The sequence below is a fragment of the Pinus tabuliformis genome, chromosome 5_1, assembly GCF_031772625.1.
Source record: "Pinus tabuliformis cultivar Carrire ecotype Pingquan chromosome 5_1, CPIR1, whole genome shotgun sequence".
NCBI lineage: Eukaryota > Viridiplantae > Streptophyta > Pinopsida > Pinales > Pinaceae > Pinus > Pinus tabuliformis.
The window spans coordinates 783,967,627-783,990,786 of record NC_142305.1 but is presented as its reverse complement, the minus strand read 5'-3'; the positions used below and the strand labels follow the sequence as shown (position 1 = coordinate 783,990,786).

Sequence of the window (23,160 nt, the reverse complement as noted above, 5' to 3'; positions counted from 1 at the left end):
AATTTGGGGTGGTTTGCAGTCTTATAGCAACAATTTACAATAGTTTTAGCTGTAGGTAGTGAGCATCAGCGTTGGAGGAGGGCCAATCCCCATGGGGTCGAAATTGGCAAGTCAAAACTAGGAGTACATTCCCAAAGTTACATAAATTTTTGGGTTGTTTTGAGGGGGTAAATCCAACGTTGGAGGAGGACCAATCCCCGAGGGGTCGAAATTGGCAAGTAAAAACCAGGAAAAAACCCTTTTTGGGTTTTTCTGGGTTTTGGAGAGGAGTACATCCCCAAAGTTACAGAAGTTTCTGAGTTGTTTTGAGGGGGTAAATCAGAGCCAAAAGTCAGCTAGAAGAGAAGTTTTCAGGGGACAATGCAGTAATTTGGAGGCAGCAAAGATTACAGCAAGTAGGCACTATTTTATCATCCACCTAAGGCCTGTAGCTTGCCTTGTGCAAGCCCAGGTGCACTCATTCTACCTCATATTGTACTCCAGCAGTTATAATTAATAAAATTGGCCAATTTGGTGTTCTAGGCAAATTTCTGTTTACATGTGTTTATTGAGTAAATTTGTGTGATGTAATTGTTGCATGTCTTTGTTATCTCTGCAAATTTCTACTTTGGAACATTACACAGGGCAAACACATTTAGCACATGGGCAAAAGCCAATACATGAGCTCTACCCCATCATCATTACCATCACCCTGCTTCCTACAGGCTCTATGAGCCTCCTTCATCATAGAGGAACCCAGGAACAACCCTACCTTAAAAGGGGGTATCCACTGCTATATCTCACACATCATGCTCTTACCCCTTGAGCCCCGAGCAGTTAATTAAAGAAAAATCATAAAAAGGCAAAAGACATATAAAGAAGGGTGGAAAAATCAAGGCCGGGGTACCTCATGTACCATGATTTCTCCCTCCTATACATTATATACCCAAGTGTGGGCTTCCCTTTTACTAGCTACCCTTGTACCCCAGCATGTGGCCCAGGGCTGCCCCTTTTCATTCCCTACTCCATCCATCTCTTTATCACATGCCACCACCTTTTGAAGGATGTACCTTGGACATATTATCACCTTTAAAAGTATAAAGCACCTAATGGGATACTAGGTTAAATCCATTTGGAACTTGGAGACATTAGCACCTGCCAAAGCCCATTATGGAAGGGCAGGCCATTATGAAGTCCCCACTTGTGGTCTATGGTTTGTAAGTTCTTTTACTCGATTTCCTTGATGACTTGTTGCATTGGAAGGCTAGGGGACGCATTGGCTCTTATGCAAGATTGTTGGGGGTCTCCATCTTGGTTTGGTCTCCCTATACAGGGTCCTAACCCTTCAAAGGGCTACATTGGCACATGTAGGCTGTGTGTTGAGAGCCATGGGCCTCCATAGTAGTAGAAAACACTCCATGGATCTCCAGAGATGTTCATAGATTGCTTGAGATTCACCTATTGGACGAGGAAGATGCACTTAGCTCACCTTTTCCCAGCCTGCCCCACAGTTGTACCACTTGGAAGATGACCCAAGACTTGTATGATGACGTGGCATCACTTACACCATCATTTGAGCCCTTACAGATGGTCTATAGGGAACTTCGACTTACATGGAGACCCATGAGGTCACTTGTGTGCCCTCACAACCATTGGGAGCACCACAGGTTTATTATGTGGAGAACAAGGGGCCAACCCCTTGTCCATTACTTTTGGAAGTCCAACTCATCATTTTGGAACTTATGGACTTCATCAGGCCTATTAGAGAGTCCAATGACATGCATTATTGATATTCGATCTCTTGGGAGGCTTATTATTTTATTTATGAGCTAGTTTGGTGGGCTTGTCACCAATAGATAGTTATTTGCACATTATTTTAGTTGATGGGCTAATGTAGGCTCAAATTAGGTAATTCAAACTCCTAATGAGTGTATAAATAGGAGAGACATGAATTCATTTGTATCATCACTTGGATTGGATCATTCTCTCTCTTGAGAATTTCACATTTCTTTCTTGGAGGACAAATTGGAGCATGGATGAATTTTGATGTTTGGATTGGATTTTCTTATCTTGGAGCTTCTTTATTGGCAAATGTATTGATGGTTGGATATATTCTCTTACATGTAAGTATGATATGGATGCTATTTTCTTTTACTTTGTCACATACATTGTTCACGGGATTTCGCTTTTTTAGGGCTAATTGTTGCATGCATTTACTGCTTCATTGTGGAATTATGTTTCTATATAGCATATCTCTATGTATGGGCCATGTTTGTTGAACGAATTGTCCTAGAGATTGAAGTTATCTTGATAAGGCATTTTCGTTTGCAAGCGAAGTATAAAAGCTTTAAGGTCACTTTCTTTTCTGCCTTAACATTGGACAAAGTTGCTGTTAGAGCCTCCTTAAGCTAGAAACGAGATCCTTCTTCATAACTCTTCTTGACTCCATATCCCCAAAAGGAATTAGGCACTGATCTACCATAAAGTGATCACCTTAAAACCTTTTCCCCCTCTTTTCTAGGTCTCGCCGCGCTGGGCCACCTAAGGCATCATTTTCCCAACAAAGTAGCCTTAGAAAAAGTTCGATCTCCTAGCCTCTACTGCGCTGGTGTGTCCTTAAAGCTCCTCCAAATTTGAAGAAATTCCGACGGTGGGATCATGAGATATCCCACGCCCTAGCTCTGAGATCAATCTTTGCCTTGGTGATCCCTAGGCTAATATCTCATAGGATCAATTTGACACCTCTAGGTGAAAACTCTAGTTTTGATCCCTTCCCCTTCCTTGTTTGGGTTAAGATCATCATTGGTTGCTAAACTCCCTCCCCTTAACCTAGGCTAGGTCCACTTGGTCTTGTGTGGTCCCATACCTTTGAAAAGTTAATTCTTCAAAAACCACTTGGGAAATCAAGTTCAATAGGATTTGAGGGATTGGGAAATTCTTGTACAAGGCATATTCCTTAAACCTAGCTCTTAAATCTCCACCTCCTCCTAGAAAGCTTTGTACCTTGCTTGAAGAGCAAGCAAGCTCCATTCTTAACCTCCTTCTAGGAAAAGGGTCATTAAGGTCACTTCACATCCATTTGTTGATTCATCCTTCACAAGTGACTTTCTATATATCGGGTCTCCTCCCATCGGTGAAAGTTCGTAAAGAGTAGGGAGTCTCGCTAAGGTGACAGTGGGCTAAGTTGTCCCTTTAGGAGCCCCTTTTAGATAACCTGCTAGTTTGAGCGGTAACGAGTCTTTTTCCCATTGTTACCATTTGGTCTAGTACCTTTCCCTGAGGTACCCCTCTTAGGACCCCTACTGGATTGTGTGGCAACAAGCCCACTGCCCAAGTGAAATTGTGAATGTGCTTTTCAGCGGTGGCGACATTAGTGCCATTGAATCTAGATACCAATTCATGATACTTATCAGGTAAAGGATGAGGGGCATCGAGATGGCTACTAAAGTCCAAAGTCTTGAAAGCAAGAAGAATCCAAGGCTTATACATTGAGGTGGTAGGAGGATTATTAGGAAATCGATTCCTAACAACAAGAGTTTCTATATTAACAAAAGGGTATTTAACCTCATGAGTCTTCTTTGTAGTCCTTTTCTTTCTTGGATCTATGGTTCTGTCGAGAGAACTCTTTGGGAGTTGGGTATGGTTAGAAATAGGATTCAACAGAAGAGGATCTATCTTGTCATTTGAGATTTTCCTCTACAAAGAAATGAAGCCAAGGCTCCAAACTATGAGTAGGTAGATCAGGTTCCTTCCCAACAACAATGCCAAAAATTTTGCTACAAAATCTAGAAAGCCTTGGAGAGGGGTACCCTACAAGGCTATTACTAGACCAAGTGACAACAATAAGGTAGTATTCCATTGTCACCACAATTACTACCCCTTGCTCTTTATGGATTTTCACCAATGCGAGGAGTCCCAGTAGGTAGGTCACCTAAGAGATTTTCTGTGTTTCAAGCTATAAGATGACTAAGAGACTTCTAAGGGAAAGGCACAACTTAGGTACAAGGCTCCAACAATGAAGAAGGGGAAATTCACTTTCTAAGTAGATGCCAAATTGAAGCAACACAAGACCTAGGGTTTGACTGATATGTTTTGAGTTGGGATGACCTAAATTCAAGGTGACAAGAAAAGGTTTCCAATAATGAATATTAGCAAGGTAAAGGCACATGATACCTTCAACAAGCCCTCAAGTTGAAACTATAACCAAACTAGGGTTTTATGTTAGGGTAAACAACTAGGGAAATAGAATTTTTGGGATGAAAATGGAAGGAATGACCACCAAAGGGGAATGATTTTGAGGCAACCACTCAACCCTAGACGTTGAGACCTTCCAAGATTGAAAATGCCTCTTCCTAGCTAATTCACACTAAGCTGTAGTTTGCTGCTTGGCCTTAAGAGGGTTGAATTAGATAAAGATAGAGAGAAAATTAATTTTGTGGATAAATATGACTTGATCACCAACTAGACAATGTCAGTGCCTAGTCCTTGGGTGGATGGAGTCTAAGGATGTTTAACATAAGCTATAACTTGCAAAGGAGTAAGGATGTTTGATGCCTTAGCACAAACCCTAACTATTGCCTTTGTGAGGGATCAAGGTAAATTTGGAGAGCTATAATCAAGATACACCAAGGGGATTTCCATTCACATAACATACATGAGTAATGCACACAATAATGAGATCTAGATTCTATGCAATTGATTTTCAATAAATTAGGGCACAATAGAAAAACCCTAGATCATCAATTTATTCCATCCATTAGACATAAAAAAAATCAATAAACAAGTTCACTTACAAGATAATATGCACGAAAAATCCTTATTTGATTCAAGACAACTTCTCCAAAGTCAAGCGAATAACGCCAATGAACAATAATCATCCAATATATCACATCTTCACCAAGAAAAAGAAGTCGAAATCTCTCCAAGGAGGGCCAAAGAGTCCAAGAGATGATGATTAGAATGAAATAGTCCTCTCTATTTATATGAGGAGGATGCGTTCTAATTTGGCCTAAAATCCCCTAAATGATAAGTAAAATCATGATGATGCAATTGGGTTACAAGCCAACCTAGTGGCCCTCAACATAAAAGGAAATTAAAGCCCACATGTGTGGGCTGTGAGGTGTTCTAGGTTGACATCATTCATAGAACATGCTCTGAATGCCAAGTGTTGGTGCTCTAAAGTGCCAAGTGTGATGTAGAAGCACCTCAAAATTATCCATTGAGGGTTGGCCCTAAAATCTCTATTAATGGCTCTCTGTTGTCCCCAAAATCCACCTAGGACACCACAAAGGGGTTTCTCGGGTCCCCAACTACTCATAATGTCCATTTCTATTCCAAGTTTGAGGACTTTTTAGGTGCTACTAGCCCTCTCAAGTCTTTGAAGGTGAGACCATCCTCATTTGGGATCTGAATCAACTGCTACTCCTCATAAGGTGCTAAGGTCGACATGGGGGCATGTTGTGTCTAGGTGTATCATCTCGAAGAATCATCAAATTTAGTGCAAAGTGGTAGAATGTCCTAGTTGCAGGAGGTGCCTAGGGGTAGGTATGAAGTGCTGCTGCTGCTTGGAGAGCCAAGGCTCTCAATGCTTTCCTGTGAGTGCCAATATACGTCTCTGGGGCTTGGGTACCTATGGGTAAGGTGCCCACGTCATGGGCTGCTGAACCACTTGACAATCACAACATAAAGTCTAGTGAAAGCAACTAGTCATTAGGGACAATAATAATTTTGGCATCTAAGTGAACCAAGCTTGAATGTAAAGGGCTATTTAGTACTTCAAATAAGGATTCCCTTATAAAATTGGGGTCTTGAACTCACAATGGTGTTTCCTCCCTAGGTAGGAGTGACTAAAGGACAACCCTATTAAATGTTTCCAACCCTAAGGGGAAGTGACATTTCCTCAGTCCACCCCTCAATTGATAGGTGTTAGTGAACAATGATGGTACAAAAGGAGAAGACTTCATGGCCAAGTGCCATGGCCAAAAGGACCAGCATGATGGGGATCCACATCTTGAGTGTATAGATGTGAGGAGAGAGCAATCATTGATGCATGAGTTACCAACTCGGCCTTTGTTTTGCCACCTGCCTTGTGCACTTTTTACTTTAGCTAGATTTTTCTTTGTATTGCTGCTCGTAGTTCAAAGGGTTAGCGCTTGCTTTGAATAATGTATAGTAGTTGTATTACCCCTTAAAAATGAGTTATTTTATTGCTCATCAGGGTTGGGACATTCAAAGGTTTGTTTTATGATGTAATGGAGCAACATGTGCTTAGGAACAGGGTGCTAGCCATAATAAGTGAGGTAGAGCTCATGTTAGGCTTTTGCCCACGTGCTAATTTGTATGTCCCAACCATCTTTTGCATTTTGATATTCTTTCTTTTTATTTTGTTTTGTGGACATGATATGTTCTTTTCTTTCCTTTTAGCTGCATCAACCTCCCAGGGCAAAGTTCTAGGCCCTACCCAGGGATGAGGATGTATGGGTGCCAAATCCCAGAGTACCAATGGTTAGTTGAACCCAGAGAATGGAGGTGAGATAAGGGCTTGTAATGTATGATGGAAAGTGGTAAGTATGAAATAGGGATAGATGGAACAACGTTATTTCAATTAGGGCTTCTCGAGTAGTGCCCCTCATATACCCATTGGGTCGTTAGGGGAGTTCCCACTGGACTATGATCGAAGATTAACCCCCCATTTAAGGTGAGGGAACAAGATCATGGTTAAAACCCCTCCTTTTTCCAGTTCACCCCATAACCCATATCAAATGCCCAAACATAAACAAGCATAAGCATTTGATTACAAAATGAATAAAGTACCTTTTGATTGGAAGCCCACCTTTGTCCACTATGTTTGTCGAATGGGTGAGAAACATATGGCTGATGTAGGTGACGAAGATGCAATGACATGTCATTAGCTAGTGGTGGTTGTCAAGGGTTACGTAGTAGGCTGATTGGCTGTGAAGAATGGGAGAAAAAATTCTCTTATAGGATTACCCATTTTGGTGGGTAACAAGCTCATCATGTTCTTTATTAGGTTCTTCGATTAGTAGTTCATGTTGTGTGAAAATTCCAAAACTGGAATCCTATTGTAGCAACTGGTATTATTTCTTCTCACTGATGAATTAATTATTCATTTTATTGCTACGACAACATCGTAATAAACACACTGCAACCTTCACAAATAAAATTGAGGAAAAAAATAGCGCTAGAACTTAGAAAATATTACCACACACACAATAAGAATGACACCATTATTTTTGGACAAATGTCCCCGGAAAATCCCAACTTGGGAAAACTGGTGCAACAGTGAGGGTTTTATTATTATGCAGCAGTGAAAATCTGAGTACAATCTATGGATGCCCAACTGGCAATCCAAACAACAAGTATCTGACATAAATAATTAGAGAGAAAAATTCTCTCACCCCACAAGCCATCCTAACACTGGCTTCTACAGAAATATGGCCGTCCAAACACCAGCGTGAGCCCTTTTGCACTGTCTCTCACACGTGTGGCTCGATTCTGCCTCTGAGCAAGCCGTCTAGCCTATCTTTGCTACTGGAAGTGACTCTTCGGCCCTCTGGAAGACTTTCCCAGCCTCTGGAAACTGAATCGACCTCCTCCTCAGCTAAATCGAACTACTCAGTGTCTCTGCTTTGCTATTGCATGGATCACTTCTGTCACTTGCTACTGCCTCTCCGGATTTGGAATACTTCCTCCAGATCACTGCCCCTGCCCTTCACTATCTCTGTTGCCTCACTGAACTTCGAACTTTCTGGCAACTAACTGTTGCTACTCTGGAAAATCAAATTCTCCAAATGACTCTGCTGTATTCTCCATCACCACAATGATCCCTTCTTATATCTTCCTGTTGGGACTCCAACGGCCAAGATTAAATATTAATTGATGGCTCATATCATTTTGGATCGATTTGTGTGAGTTTCTAGAGAATTCTCACCTTGACCTATTTAATTAGCCATATTCCCTAAGTTTAGACTTGAGAAATATTTAAAAATCATCTAATAATCTAATTAAGCCATTTCTAGGTGGAATTTCTAGAAACGATTTCTGGGTTTTGGAGATCTCATGTATTCTAGCCTCTCCACCAAATTTCGTGGCTAGAACACATCCGATGCTACAAAAACTAACATGTTGTTGTTGAGAAAGGGACGAAGTTCCATTGAACAAGTTATTGAAATGAATAGAGTCATTGATTAAGTTCAAATCCTTTGTTCCATCCTCCTTTTCAGCCTAATTATATGGGCACTCTTCTTTGCTATGGAATTCACCACATGTTTGACACCAGGAAAATCCCTCTTCATTAATCATGTTGGTAGGGGAAAGGGTATTAGGAACAAGTTGTTGGGAGGTATTCTTGCCACTATTTGGATTCCTTTGAAGGGCCCTATCATTATTGAATTGAGGCTTGGGAGGATGGTTATGACGAGACCCTCTTTCTCTATCTAGGACAATTAATTTATTCATCATAGCGATTTTCCCTCGCATCAATTCATTAGTAATCTTGCATTGATTAAGCACAAATGCTCTGTGCTATTGTCCTTTCCATGCTAATTATATGGGAACTCTTCTTTGCTATGGAATTCACTATATTTTTGACACTAAGGAAATCCTTCTTCATTAATCATGTGGGTAGGGAAAAGGGTATTAGGAACAGGTTCTTGGGAGGTATTCTTGTCACTATTCAAATTCCCTTAAAGGGCCCTTTCATTAATGAATTGAGGCTTGGGAGGATTGTTATGGTGAGACCCTCTTTCTCTATCTAGGACAATTAATTTATTTGTCATAGCCATTTTCCCTTGCATCAATTCATTAGTAATCTTGTCAAGGTTTTGGGCAAAGGCATAAAAGGTGGTGTTAACTTGGGCAGTCAGCTTAGGCTTGACCTCCACTTTGGCTCGGGCACACATGAAAAGAAATCAATTTTAGATGTGGTTAGATTGTGTTCCATGGTTATAGCAAAGTCCTTGGTTTGGTCAAGGCTTTGAGAGTTTTTATCCTTTAAGGCATATGGTATATGTCCTGGGAAAGCATCAACATAAATGCAATGATGGTCTACTTAGTATGTTTGTACAACTTGGGTACTTCTTTGAGCAATTTATCAAACCTTTGAGTGAAATCCTTGACATTCTCATTTTCAGTTTTCTTAGCCTCCTAGAACATGGCCAAGAGTTGCATGCCTTCCTTGAAACCAATATTTTGTTAAATGCTTCATGGATTTGGTCCTAGTTTTTAAGTCCTCCTAAGGAAAAATCTGGGTACCAATATCTAACATTTCCTTCTAAGGATAGGGAAAACAACATCAAGAATACATCTTCCTCCTCAGTCATCCTTCCACCGACACACCAGTAAAAATCATATGTTTTCCATCCATGATTGCATTAGTCACATTGAATTAGGTAGCCATTCTTCATACTTATCAGGAAGTTTGTGGGGAGCCTCCTAAAAGGCACTCATGTCTAGAGGCTTGAATGCAATGTTAAGCCATGACTTAGCCATTGTGGTTGAGGTAGAAGGACTATTGAAGAGATTCTTGATTACAGGGGAAGGGGAAATTATAGGGGAAGAAGAAGAGGTAGTAGTTTTACTAGTAGTTTTCATTTTAGGAGAATTGGCTTCTTTTGATCGACTACTAGAGGCTAGGGAATGAGAATTAGGCACAAGAGTTTCCAGATGAGAAATTCTAACCCAGGATGTGGGATGTTCTCTTCACTAAATATTGAAGCATAATCTTTGGATCATGAGGAGGTGGACTCAACTACTCCCCGACAATGACACAAAAAATGTCTCCACAAAATCTAGTAGGCCTAGTGCAAAGCCTCACTAGGCGGATACAAACCTCAATGCAACAAGAAATCGGCTGCCACTGTCGCCTCAACAACCTTTCACTAGTTGTCTAGTGGTATTCAACCACAAGGGAGGCTTCCCTAAAAGGATAAAGGATATTTAGTAAGAATAGCTCAACATGATGGATGAACTCTAAAGATTGTGATATAATTTTGACAGATCCTAGATGGATTGCGTAATCTTTACCAATGTTTAGGGACTCTATCCCTAGACCAATTAAGTGAATTATAGGGCTGTTATAAGTTAGGGTTTAGTAGATTTTCAATGATAAGGAAAGTGATGTCACGTAACAACCAAAAGAAAAGGTCTTTCAATGGTAAATCAACAAAATAACTAGACCTTCAATTAGATATTAAGGATCTAGGGTTTACAATGGAGTTCTATGGCTGAAACATGCATAAAATAACAAAATGATGATGATGTTAGCCCTAAAAATAGGGTTTAACATGCAAAGAATGATAGATTTTTCTTTTAGACAATTATTTAGTGCAATTCCTATTTAAAGAGCAATGATATATAAAAAATATGCTACTTTTTAGCAATATTTCACATAAACCATAACCCTAACCCTAAATATCTAGGGTTTAAGAGACGAGAAATTTATTAAATAGGTTCGATCAACACCACTATGAATAGTGCCTTGTTCTAAATGGCAAATGGAGCCTTTTAGGTAAAATATGATGAGAATGGTTTTGTTGAAGTGGGTGGGATGACTAGGGCATCCACTTATAAACCCTAGTGACTTCCTTGTGAGGGGAGATTTTAAATTTAAGAGATGCACACTCAGAGTTCTCTTAAAGGATTCTAGGAAAACAATTTTACATATCATAGAGGAGCAATATTTCAAGATAAATTCAACAATTTATATCATGGTACATGTAGAAACCCTACTACACAAATACAACATGCAAAATATAGAAAATATGTGGTAAACCTACAAAATTTTCCACAAGAACCACTTCAATCAATCCCAGGAAACCATCCTCAAGCAAAATACCATCTCCAAGAGCAATTTGCAACACAAAAGATCACATTTTGGCCAAATAGAGACACAAGGACTAATGTGCACTCCCAAAGAGAGGAGAGTGTGATGAATGAATGATGATGATAAAATGAAATAAGGCCTCTTCTATTTATATGAGGTCTAACATGCCATATTTCAATAAGTTTAGAGGAAAATCCCTAGAACAAGTTTGCTTAAGCATTCAATAACACTAAGGTCATACACGGACCTCAATATACCTAAAAAATACATAACATAAATGTCAACCCACATGTGTGGGAAAATAATAATCTCCACCATGATGTCATCCTCCGTAAATTCTCAAGGTGCCTCAAGCAAGAGACAAAATGGATAAAAAAAACTCGAAGTGCATGGGTATGTCTCTACAAAGTGCCTCCTCAACCATGACACCATTGAAATTATGCCCTGTGTCGTCCTTCTAGCATTAAGAGGAGTGGTGTGGCATCATAATATGCAAACATTGGGGTCCAAAGGTGATGTGCAAACCCTCCCAAGTCATCTTAATGATAACTAACCATCATCTGGGCTCCAGAACAAGTAACATCCATCAAACCATGTCAAGGCCAACTTGGGGGTTTCTTGGGTCCATTTGGGCACATCATTAAGTAGTCCAATGCCCAACCTCACTAGATCAATGTTTCAACATCTGGTGGTACATATGGGGGTCAGTACCATGTGGAATCATCTCACATCCCAATGCTCATCTCTAGAGGGGCAATGTTGCACCATGAAGGTCAAAACTGCGCTCAGAATAGGGTACAATGACCTATAGAGTGTCGTTGGAGGGGATTAATACCATATCTCAAGGGTTCTTTGTCGTTGTGATAACACCACCTAAAAAAATCCTCTCAATATCAAGTGAGACCAATAATAATTAGGGAAAGAAACCATTAAACTATCATAGTAGACCATATCTAATGCTAGGGGCACAGGAATACTTCACAAAAACTCACCTTCAAATGTATAACTATATTAGGACAGGGGAAACAAGTTACTTCACTCATATTAAGGATGATTAGGTCAACAACCCTATTAGTCATTTCCAGCCCCAAAAGGGAGCGACATGTCCCAGGTTAGGCCATCATTCCATAGGTGTGTGTGTGATAATTATGGTTATGTAGTGGGAAAGACTTCAAGGCAAATGCCACAACCATGAGACCAACTAACGAGGCTCCAAAATCCTGAGTGTATAGAATCTAGATATAAGGAGGGAGCAATTATGGTGGCATGAGTTACCCCTTTCCTCAACGTGATTTTTCCACCCTTTTTGTGTGCCTTTAATGATTTTTCTTTATTTGGTGCATAGCTTAAGATCTCGAGCTTGCTTTTGAATTTCTCCAATACCCATTTAAGATGTAGCAGTTTCTCGCTCATTAGAGTTGGTACTTTTCAAGAGTTCATGTCTTTAGATGGAGCATTAAATGCTTGAGGAATTGGGTGATCGCTAATGAGGGGGTTAGAGCTTTTGCTAGGCTTTTGCGGCTTGCCCACATGCTAAACAATGTCCCAGCCATATTTTGCATTTTACATTTTTTTCATTGTGGTTTTATATGCTTTTAACTTTCTATTGGCTGCATCAACCTTCGGGCCCAAGTTTTTGGGCCTAGACTTAAGGACGTGGATGAAGGGTGCCAATCCCAATGATCAATGACTATCAACCCGAAGAATGGAAATGGATAACAAGGAGATATGAAGAGTGGTAAGTATGGATTACTTGAGACACCCTACATCCATTAGTGCTTCCCCAGTAGTGCCCTTCCTAAACCCTAAGGCTTCAGAGGAGGTTCCATTGGACTAGAGCCAAAGACTTAACTCCCACATGAAACATGGGAACAAGAATACAATCGAGATTGGTCAATCATCCAGTTTTCCCTGTGATCCATATTAGTATGCCCATAACATTAAATGAAAACACATGATTGCAAGAATGGTTAGAGTACCTACTGATATATGACCCACCTTTCTTCAAGAAGAAATGCCAGATGGGAGAGAGATCTGACTGGAGCAATAAGTGGAGAATCCTGGCATAACGTTATGTCCTGATCATCATAGGTCTGCTGGCTGGCTAGCTGTCCAAAGAGGAGAAACATTTTCACCTAGGTGTTACCCACCTTTTGGTGGGTAACATGTATCATTATAAGAGGTAGTTTCAATCTCTTGCTATGTTTTTATGTGAATGAACACATCAGAAACATATTTTCTAGGATAGCTACCACCATTCTAGCAATTGTACTTGTACAATGTTTTTCACCATTGTTTTATTTAGAAATTAGTTTACATTGTATCTACGTGTTTCCTTTATTCTTGATGCTATCTTTCTTTTCCTTCTAGACATAATATGAATTCACAAACACTCTAAGATTGTATTATACTCTGCATAGCTAGATATTATTGACTTTGGTGAACTAATGGAACTCACTATTTGAGTTTCCCCATCTCTTATTCAAAATGGGAGCTAACGTAGTCTTGTTGTGCATGAGTAAATACAGTTTTCTATTGTTGTATTCAAATGTGGATTTTCCATAGGCCCATAAACAATCCATTGAAATAGGAGCCGATAAAGAACCATTCATTTTAGGTAAATCATCCACTGAAATAAACAATTCTACACTAGCGGATTCTAGTTCAACAACTGCAGAAAGTGACTTCCATAATCTAGTTTGCAAGTTCATATTTCCATACATTTATGTATGACACCCATTGCTAGAATTTGAGAATCTACGTGAAGAAAACAATGCTTCATGCTAAGATTAATCATAAACTGGGACTATCACTACATGTTGAACACAGGGTTGAGCTGTCAAAATATTCGCTACATCCAGGCTTCAGCACTTTATAAACCATTTTGGAGAAAATGCATAAAGTCATTTTGGTTTACTATTTTGTAATATAATGGAGCTTTACGGGTCCTCCAACTCAACCCTCATCTGATTTCAAATAAAAAAAATAAAAAAAGTAAACAGTGGCCTCAATCAGATTGGCTTAAAACAAAGACAAACAGAAAATGGAACATAAGTTTACGACATATGGCATCTAGTGCCTTCCATACAAGCATAACTGTTTACTTTTGTTGGCATAATTAGTGTGAAATAGCTTTACTTGTACTATCTAGCTGAGTACTGTATTCTCTGCAGGTAAGGGATTTCCATATGGGAAAAACTGAAGATATTGGATATTATGCAGGCTACATAGGTGAGGTCTTCTAATAACTTAGCATATTTTCCTTCCTCAAAGTGCATTTATTATCGTACACCCAATTTTATTTAGGACTCACATGCTCAGAGTTTTCCTTGTGGCTTGTCATTGTCTGCAGGAGCATCCTTTATGTTTGGACGGTTTTTGACTGCTGGTCTTTGGGGAATGGCAGCAGACAAATATGGACGCAAACCTATTATGTTCGTTGGTGTCTCTGCAATGTCAGTGAGATTAATTGTGCTGCCTTTCTATTAGGACACAGTATGCACAAACGTTTTTATTTATCAAGGGGAAGACATATTTGTTAGCCTTTGGCTTGTTGAAAGAAGAGTCTTTGAGTAGGTACAAAAGGAATTTTAAGATTACTTCTTACATGTGGACCATTTCATGCTTTCATGTGTTGGTACATTGTATTGTGCAGAATTGTATTCAATACCCTCTTTGGAATGAGCATTAATTTTTGGATGGCCGTTTCAATGAGATTTCTTCTTGGTATTTTCAATGGTTTGCTTGGCCCAGTAAAGGTAGGATCAACTTTGGATTTCTGACCTTCTCTATAGTTGGCTTGTAGGATGGAGCTTATATCATAGCTTTTCATATCTAAAGTAATATTCCGAGACAAAATAAGCATTGTGGGATAAATAAGGGTCTTTTTTGAATTTTCACAAGGGCCGATCTTGCAATACTACAAGAAAATATAGATGAATTAAACATATCCCATTCATTTCTGGCGTTTTACATTTTATGTGGTTGTTTCACAGGCATATGCATCAGAAGTATGCAGGGATGAACACCAAGCTCTGGGCCTATCAGTTGTATTGATCTTTCCCTGATTCTTTCTTGTGTTCCTTAATTATGAACATAGTAATTTCATAAAAGTCACTCGATGCTTATTCCATTGGAAGTAAAATATGTCAGGACTCAAGACTCAAAAGGCATTACATACTGAAAATGTTGAGTAACATCCTTTAGTAGCTTCAAATCAACAGTGTATAATATCTATTACAGTAACGTTTATCTTTAAATATGTTTTAGGTGGGTACCATGTGGGGGATAGGTTTGATCATTGGTCCAGCACTTGGAGGTTTCCTTGCACAGGTATCTATAGTTACTAAATTTTAAGTGAATTTCTAGATTATTAATCTTGGTGATGATAGGACTGTTTCACAAACATGTACTTCTTCAATCCAGTTGGGTTTGAAATTTATATGTGACTACATGGGATGAAGCTGTTGGGTTGTATTTGGCATGTACTTCAAATTCACATTGTCAGTTTTGTTTCTAATTTTCATTCATCAATGGTACAAAAACAATCATACATATGCTTTATCTGCCCATTTATTGGCTGTAAATGCTGATAAACACAACTTATTTCTGCAGTCTTTGAACTTTCATCCTATTTGATATATTCACTCAATCTTCAAGTAGCCAGTCGTCTGCTCTTTCTTCTTATATTCATTGCTTGAGAGATTTTCGTTGTGATTTGTGCATGTCTGTATTATGCATCTTAAATAATATCTCCAAAAGGTTTCTTTAACCTTTCTTGATGGATGTATTTCTTTTTGTTTAAATAGATTGTGATTGTTGCCGCAAAATCTAGCAGGCCTACTGCAAAGCCTCACTAAGTGGAACCAAACTTTATGGCAACAAGAGAAAGTGTTGCCATAGTCACTTTAGCAACCTTTCTCCTGCTCTTTAGTGGTAGTTGACCACAAGGGAGGCTTCCTTAAATCACCTGAGGATATTATAATACTATGGTTTAGGGTGATAGATATTAGGTCTACAAATGGGATAAAGTACCGGAAAACCCTAGAATGGCTTAGATGTTCTATGCCAAAACCAAAGTACTCTATTCCTTGACTAAAAGAATGGTTGTTATCAGTTAGGGTTTTGTTGATTTGCAGTGGGAGGGTGCACAATGTCATATAGCAGCTAAAGAAAAGGCCTTTTAAGGATAATCAACAAAGGGAAGCTAACGCCTTCCAATAAACACCTAAGGTTAAGGTCACTTAATGGAAAATTACGGCAGAAAAACATGCATGAACAATATATAAGGATGGCATCAGCCCTAAAGAGGAAGTATTAACCATGCAAAATGCAAGATTTTGATCTTATGTGATTTACTGATGCAATTCCTAATTTTCAGCCACAAACATCCAACACAAATTCAATTTTTATGCAAAATTCTTCCCTAAAACCCTAGCGGCTAACCCTAGGCATCTAGGTACAAGAAAAAGAAGAAATTTAATGGATTTTATGCATGATCAACACAAAAATGATTAGTACCTTATCCGAAATGGCCTTAATGTGGTCTTCTAAGGATAAAATTCCGTGCAAAGGTTTTGATGGAGTAAGGGGGGATGACTAGGGAATCCACTTTTAAAACCTTAACTATTTTCCTTGTGATGGGAGAAATTAAATATAAGGAATGCACAATTAGAGTTTCCTTATAGGTTTCAAGAGAACAATTTTGCATAATATAATGGAGCAAGATTTCAAAATAGAATTAGCATTTCATTATGGCACAAAATAGAAACCCTACTAGCACAAATACAATATGCAAAATATAGAAGATAAAGCATGAAACTTACAAAATTCTCCAAGAAACACTTCTTTCAATCCCAGGAAAACATCTTCATACAAAATATCATCTCCACAAGAATTTGCACCATAGAAAAGTCACATCTTGCCCCCAAGTAGCGAAGAAAGACTAACTCACACTCTTTTCTAGAGAAGAGTAATAAAATATGTGACGATGAAAATGGAATGAGGGGAGCCTCTATTTATATGAGACTTAGAAACCCTCATTTTTCCACTAATTTACAAGTAAAATCCCTCATACAAGTTTATTTGAGTGTTAAACAAGTGAGAGGTTACAAGACAACCTCATAATAGCTCAAAACATAAAAATTAATGCCAAAATAGCCCACACATTTGGGAGAAAAGACTCCTCCACTATGACGTCATCCTCCAAAGGAGCTCAAAATGCCACAAGTAATTGACAAATAGGCTACTGAGTGCTCCATACTCCAAAAAGTAGTTCACTCGCTGACCCACTAGACTATGGATGTTGTTTCCGTTTACTAAAGAACCAAAAATCCAAACAAAAAGCGAATGATGCCGCTTGCACTTCCTTTTTCTTTCCATTCAGGTCATTAATTATGTAATATGACTCACTAACATGGTCACATTCAGAATTAGGGATGTTACTTGTAAACTAGTGGAAAAATGAGGGTTTCTAAGTCTAATATAAATAGAGGCTCCCTTCGTTTCATTTTCACTTTTTTTATGTAGTAGGGTCCATCGAAAGTATGCAATATGGGTAATCCTTGGCTGCAAAATTAAATTTTGCATCAAACAAGTGTCGCTGCTTGAAATTTGAGTAAAATTGTAGGGAGGTAAGTTGAAAATACGAGTTGAAAAAGTAGTTTTATTTTTTTATTTTTTTACCTTTTTACTCCAAAAATGGTGAATCATCCCCCATGGTTGACATCATCATATTGAATCCTATTAGTTTTTATAAAGTTGTTTTTGTTGTACATTTTTGTTTTAAGGCCCATTTTTTACTTCAAAATTTCTCTAATGAAAATAGACTTGGTGTTAAATTATGGTATGTTCTATGCTTAGAGTAGTTTACTTATTTTTCTTCTTATTATCCACAGATTAGCAATCACATATACATAAATTAAAGTGCAGATAGAACATTAAATGATCGACAGAAAACAAGCCAAGACAAGAGACACAGGATGTGGCCGCTAGCCAAGGACAAACCCCAATGCGGGGAAACCCTTTGATCAAGAGACCGTGGTTCAAATCTCATTGAGTACATTGACCTGTTGTGGTGGAAGCTAAAGGAATAGATTCCCCACACCCGCCTTGGCGGCACGTTGAGTTTGCTCTTGCTAAAATCATAGGATCCTAGTATATATGACTTGCAGGTAGTAGGATGTACTCTTGGTGTTATAGAGGCAGCTACGAGGATTGATCGTGGGTCTCCCATAGATTAGGCCTGGCAGTTACGGATTCACCATGTTTAAAAAAAAATGTTCAGCAGAGAGAAATAGTACAAAATCAGAATTCTGTAATTTTATATCAGTAGCAGCAAACCCTAGATCAACAAAGTCAAACTTGGTCAAATGAGTGGAAATTAACCTCCAATATGTTTGGTCAATTTCTGGTTATCTAACCCTCGAACAACTTGAAGAAACAACCCTTGAACAGCCCTGAAAATGCAGTCAAACTGTAGTTGACTGAAGTCAACTTGCTGCCCCAAACTAGGACAGTCAACACCGGTCAAACCAGAGGTCAGATCACCTCGATTTTTGTACCAAAACCTGCGGCTTGCCTAGGAGAGGCAGCCACACCAAATCCGCACTCCTAGATGGTCAACGCTGGTCAAAGAGATGACCTGCAACCCTAGCGTCCTTCTTTCTACGTCTGCCTTGCCCTAGAACGTCTTCTTTTCCAGCCACACGTGTGTGAGAGAGAGAGGCTCCTTTGATGCGTAAGAGAGAGAGAGAGAGAGAGAGAGATAGAGAAGATGAGTGAATGAATGAGTTCCAAATGACTTAACCTCTCTTCTATTTATATGAAACGCTGGGCATGTGTGCCACACACTTAGCTGCTGGCCGACCTTGACAATTTGTTAAGTAATTATAAATAAATTCATATCTCCATAAATACTTGTTGGAATCGGATGATCTTTAGATCAATCCTACACCCCTCGATGAGAGGAATCTAGGAAAAATATCACCAGCGATAAATAAGGTGACCCACATGGAGTTTGGCCCTAGTTGCCAATTTTAACCTCAATCTCTACCCATAAATTCATCCTGCTCCAATAGGGATCTTGGGCTGGTAATTTATGGGAAGATTCAGTGCTGCTATAGGTCAAAATTAACCTGTTAGCTCAATGTTCAATCAACTATTGGAATGATGCTTTGTCTTGCCAATTGCTAAGAAAAACTCGATGTCTCTTCTTGAACCAATCGGCTTGATGACAGGGTATAGGTTCAACGTTGTAAAGTTTTGTAGATGTTCTATGCTAAGAGCAATTTCACTTTTCTCACAGCAATCATACAAGTAGATAAGCAAAATGCAGATAGAACATATAAGCAGATCTTACAGAAGACAAATCAGAAACAAGAAAAATGTATGTGTTTGTTTCGGCGGTCAACAGGATGCTTCAACCAGCAAAGTCTCCTTTGGTCAGCCAGCCCAGCATGTGTCACAACAACCCTCCAACCAGTAGATGAGTCAACCCAAGTCAGTTCTACAAAAGTCAACGCTGTCCTGAAAAGTCAACGCAGGGGCAGCAAGCTAAAAGTCAACGCAGCAGCAAAACGGTCAACCCTTTGACCTCGATTTTTGTGCCAAGTAGTATGGCCTTCAAAAATCGAACCTCCCACAAGTTTTCAGCTTGTTTGGACCAAGCGTTGACCAAAGTCAACGCTGGTCAAACTTCTGCGAAACCCTAGCAGCAGAAACCCTAGCAGCAGAAAAATCCTCTTCGTCCTTCCCACGTGTGGCTGAAATTCGTCCTCCAGGTAGCTCGTACTTTTTAGGATGAGAGAGGAAGATGTGAGTTGTTTGTGTGTTCAAATTCTCTCCAACTTTTCCTGTATATATATATCCATCAATGAGGGTGTGTGACACATCTGTTGGGCATGTGAGCCTACATTACAAAACTGGCTGACCTTTGCACATATAATTTATTAAGAATAATAAATTCAAAATATAAGTTCTGCTCATCGGATTAAGACTATTTTTATATGGATTTTACACCTCTCAGAAAGAGGAATCCAACAAAAATATTAGCCTCTTAATCTGAGCATCAGAACATGGAGTTTGGACCTAGTTGTCCAAATTTAACACTCCCTCTCAACTAGGGAGAACTCCATCTATTAGTGCAATTAACATCGTGAGTCATCCCGCCGAAACTTGCTTTGCTGGCTTCTTTATTTCAGAACAGAAGTGGGTCAGTCACAAAGACATCATTCCCCGACTGACATAATCAGTCCAGAGGTCCCAGACCTCACAAATCTTGATCCCAGATCAAGTGGTTGGACCATGCCATCCTAGATAGAGAGTACGGCAATCTCTGATGCGTCCATCAGTCTTTGCTAATAGTCTCTAGCTTTTCCACACCTCATTGGCCAAATGAGAGGTACTTCCCATGAGCCCTGAACTCAATGGGTAGGATGCATACGGGGCACAGATTAAATGAGTGGCGAACCAGCTCAATAATCACAAGGGTGGGGCAGAAGCATTATGAGTGCTTATAGCTCCGAGAAGCTATCCCCAAAGCCCCCCAGAGCTCCCAGAGCTCATTGTCCAACAGGACCCACATCATAGGGTCTTTCCACGACACCAAGACTCTCACGGAAGGTTAGGAACTTGACCTTCCCCAGGGGCTTAGTGAGAATATCCGCGACCTGCTCATCAGTTCCTATATGATCGAGCCTTACGGCGCCTCGCTGTACCATATCCCGGATAAAGTGGTACCTGATATCAATATGCTTGGATCGGTCGTGGAACACAGGATTCTCAGTCATACGAATCCCACTCTGATTATCACAGAGTATTACAGTGGTATCTAGCACATGCTGGAACAGCTCACTAAAGAGCTTCCTCAACCAAACTGCTTCACAACAGGCCATACTAGCAGCAATGTATTCGGCCTCCGCGGTGCTCAAAGCCACCGACTTCTGCTTCCTGCTCATCCATGAGATCGAAGCAGAACCAAGATTGAAACAGCATCCAGATGTGCTCTTACGATCCACCACACTGCCAGCCCAATCGGCATCAGTATATCCCCGGAGTATCACACTCCCGGCAGTGTATCTCAGCCCATGGTTTATCGTGCCCCGAAGATATCTCAAAAGATTCTTGGCACCAACCCAGTGAAAATGATGAGGCTCAACCATCTGTTGACTCAAAGTATTCATTGCAAAACATATGTCCGGACGGGTGTTCACTAAGAACATCAAAGCTCCTATGAGTTGACGATACTCAGTAGGATTGGCCAAGATAGGCCCTGCAGCGCTGCCACTCAACTTCTTAAAGTTGAGTTCCATTGGTATCGACACGGACTTACAGTCCACCATCCCAAATCTTTCCAGAAGCTTCACAATATACTTTCCTTGAGAAAGGAAAATCTCTCCAGGTCTCTGCCAGACCTCCAGGCCTAGGAAATAGTGCATCAGTCCTAGGTCTTTCATCTCGAACTCAGCAGCAAGCTCCCTCTTACATTGATGAATGAGAGGGTCATCACCTGTCAGGAAGAGGTCGTCCACATACAACACTAGAATGAGAGGCTTTCCTTCCTCAACCTTAAAGTAAAGGTTTGGATCAGCATTGCTTCGAGTGAAGCCCAGCTTCATCAAGTAACTATCCATCCTCTCATACCAAGCTCTGGGTGCTTGCTTTAACCCATAGAGGGCTTTCTTCAACCTGCAGACATAAGTGTCTCGATCTTGAACTTCAAATCCCAGAGGTTGTTCTACATACACCTCTTCCTTTATTGCACCATGCAGAAAAGCAGTCTTGACATCCATCTGATGAAGACTCCATCCTTGCGTAGCAGCAAGGGCTATGATGGATCGGATGGTGGTATATCGAGCCACAGGTGCAAATATATCGTCATAGTCAATTCCTTCCTTTTGAGAGAAGCCATGGGCAACAAATCTTGCCTTAAACTTTTCAGCACTCCCATCAGATCCATGTTTAATCTTGTAGAGCCATTTAGCGGTGACAACAGATTTGTCCTTCGGTCTCGGGACCACATCCCAGACATCATTCTTCATAATAGCCTCATATTCTTCATGCATAGCATCCTTCCAGACTTGATGCTTGATGGCTTCTTCAAAAGATCCAGGTTCAGATTGTATAATAGTACTCATGGCAGCTAGATACCCTTGGTATCTACACGGCTTCTTGCTTTCTCGGAATGTTCCCCTTGGGGCAGCATGACCCTCAGCATCTTCGAGGGTGACCCTGAGCCATGATGGCCTCTTTCCTAGAGAAGGGGAAGGATCAATAGGGTCCATTGGCTCTTCAACATCAGGCATAGTCTCATCCTGGGGTTCTTCCAGATTTCCAGGTCTTTCTTCATGGTTTTCTTCAGATCTAGGAAGATCTACTACTTTCTTCAGGGAAGCATCTTCGTCAAAAGTGACATCATGGCTTATCTCTACTTCCCTTTGACCAGGTACATAGACTCTATATGCCTTAGAAGTCTCACTGTAGCCCACAAACATTCCTTTCTTCCCAGTAGCGTCCAACTTACTTCTCTTTTCTTTCGGCACATGAAAATAGACAGGACATCCAAAAATTCTAAAATGTGAGACATCAGGTTTCTTACCAGAGAAAACCTCTTCGGGAGTTTTGGAGTCCAAAGCGGAATGAGGGCATCGGTTTTGAATGTACACAGCAGTATTTGCAGCTTCTCCCCACAGAAACTTTGGAAGACCCTAGTCACATAGCATGGCACGGGCAGCTTCCACAATAGTCCTATTCTTGCGTTCAGTAACACCATTCTGCTCAGGAGTATATGCAGTGGTAGTCTCCCTCTTAATGCCAGCTTCTCTGCAAAAGTCTTTGAACTCATTTGACTCATATTCAGTGCCATTGTCAGTCCTTAAAATCTTGATCTTCTTTCCGGTCATATTTTCCACCAAGGCTTTGAAGGTACGGAACCACATGAAAGCCTCATCCTTCTTCTTCAAGAAGTATATCCAGGTTTTGCGAGAGAAGTCATCAGTAAATGTCATATAGTAAGAACATCCCCCCAGGGATGTTACAGGCAACATACCGGAAAGATCAGAATGGACCAGTTGCAATATCTCAGATGTCTTTGTGACACTTGAGGGGAAAGGTCCCCTTGTATGTTTTCCTTCAGCACAACCCTTACATACACCTTTATGATTATTTCCAAAATCAGGCATCCCTGTCACCACCTTCCTTGCTTCGGGAAGAGCCTTGTAATGAAGGTGTCCAAATCTTCAGTGCCATAGTTCGGTTTGACGGATAGTATCACAAGTCATAGCTCCCAACGGACTCCCTCCAACCTGGTAGAGTGTACCAACTCTAAAACCAATTGAGAT

The 23,160-nt window shown here is 40.1% G+C and overlaps 1 protein-coding gene across 1 annotated transcript in view; it reads left to right on the top strand.

The window, feature by feature from the left end:
• LOC149167283 (protein ZINC INDUCED FACILITATOR 1-like) overlaps window positions 1–23,160 on the top strand; it is a 283,522-nt gene that overhangs the window by 104,736 nt on the left and 155,626 nt on the right. The window contains exons 3-7 of the mRNA XM_089431494.1: window positions 13,996–14,053; window positions 14,175–14,277; window positions 14,478–14,580; window positions 14,818–14,871; window positions 15,092–15,154. Of these exons, the coding sequence (XP_089287620.1) occupies window positions 13,996–14,053; window positions 14,175–14,277; window positions 14,478–14,580; window positions 14,818–14,871; window positions 15,092–15,154 (381 nt within the window). The remainder of the gene's footprint in view (window positions 1–13,995; window positions 14,054–14,174; window positions 14,278–14,477; window positions 14,581–14,817; window positions 14,872–15,091; window positions 15,155–23,160) is intronic.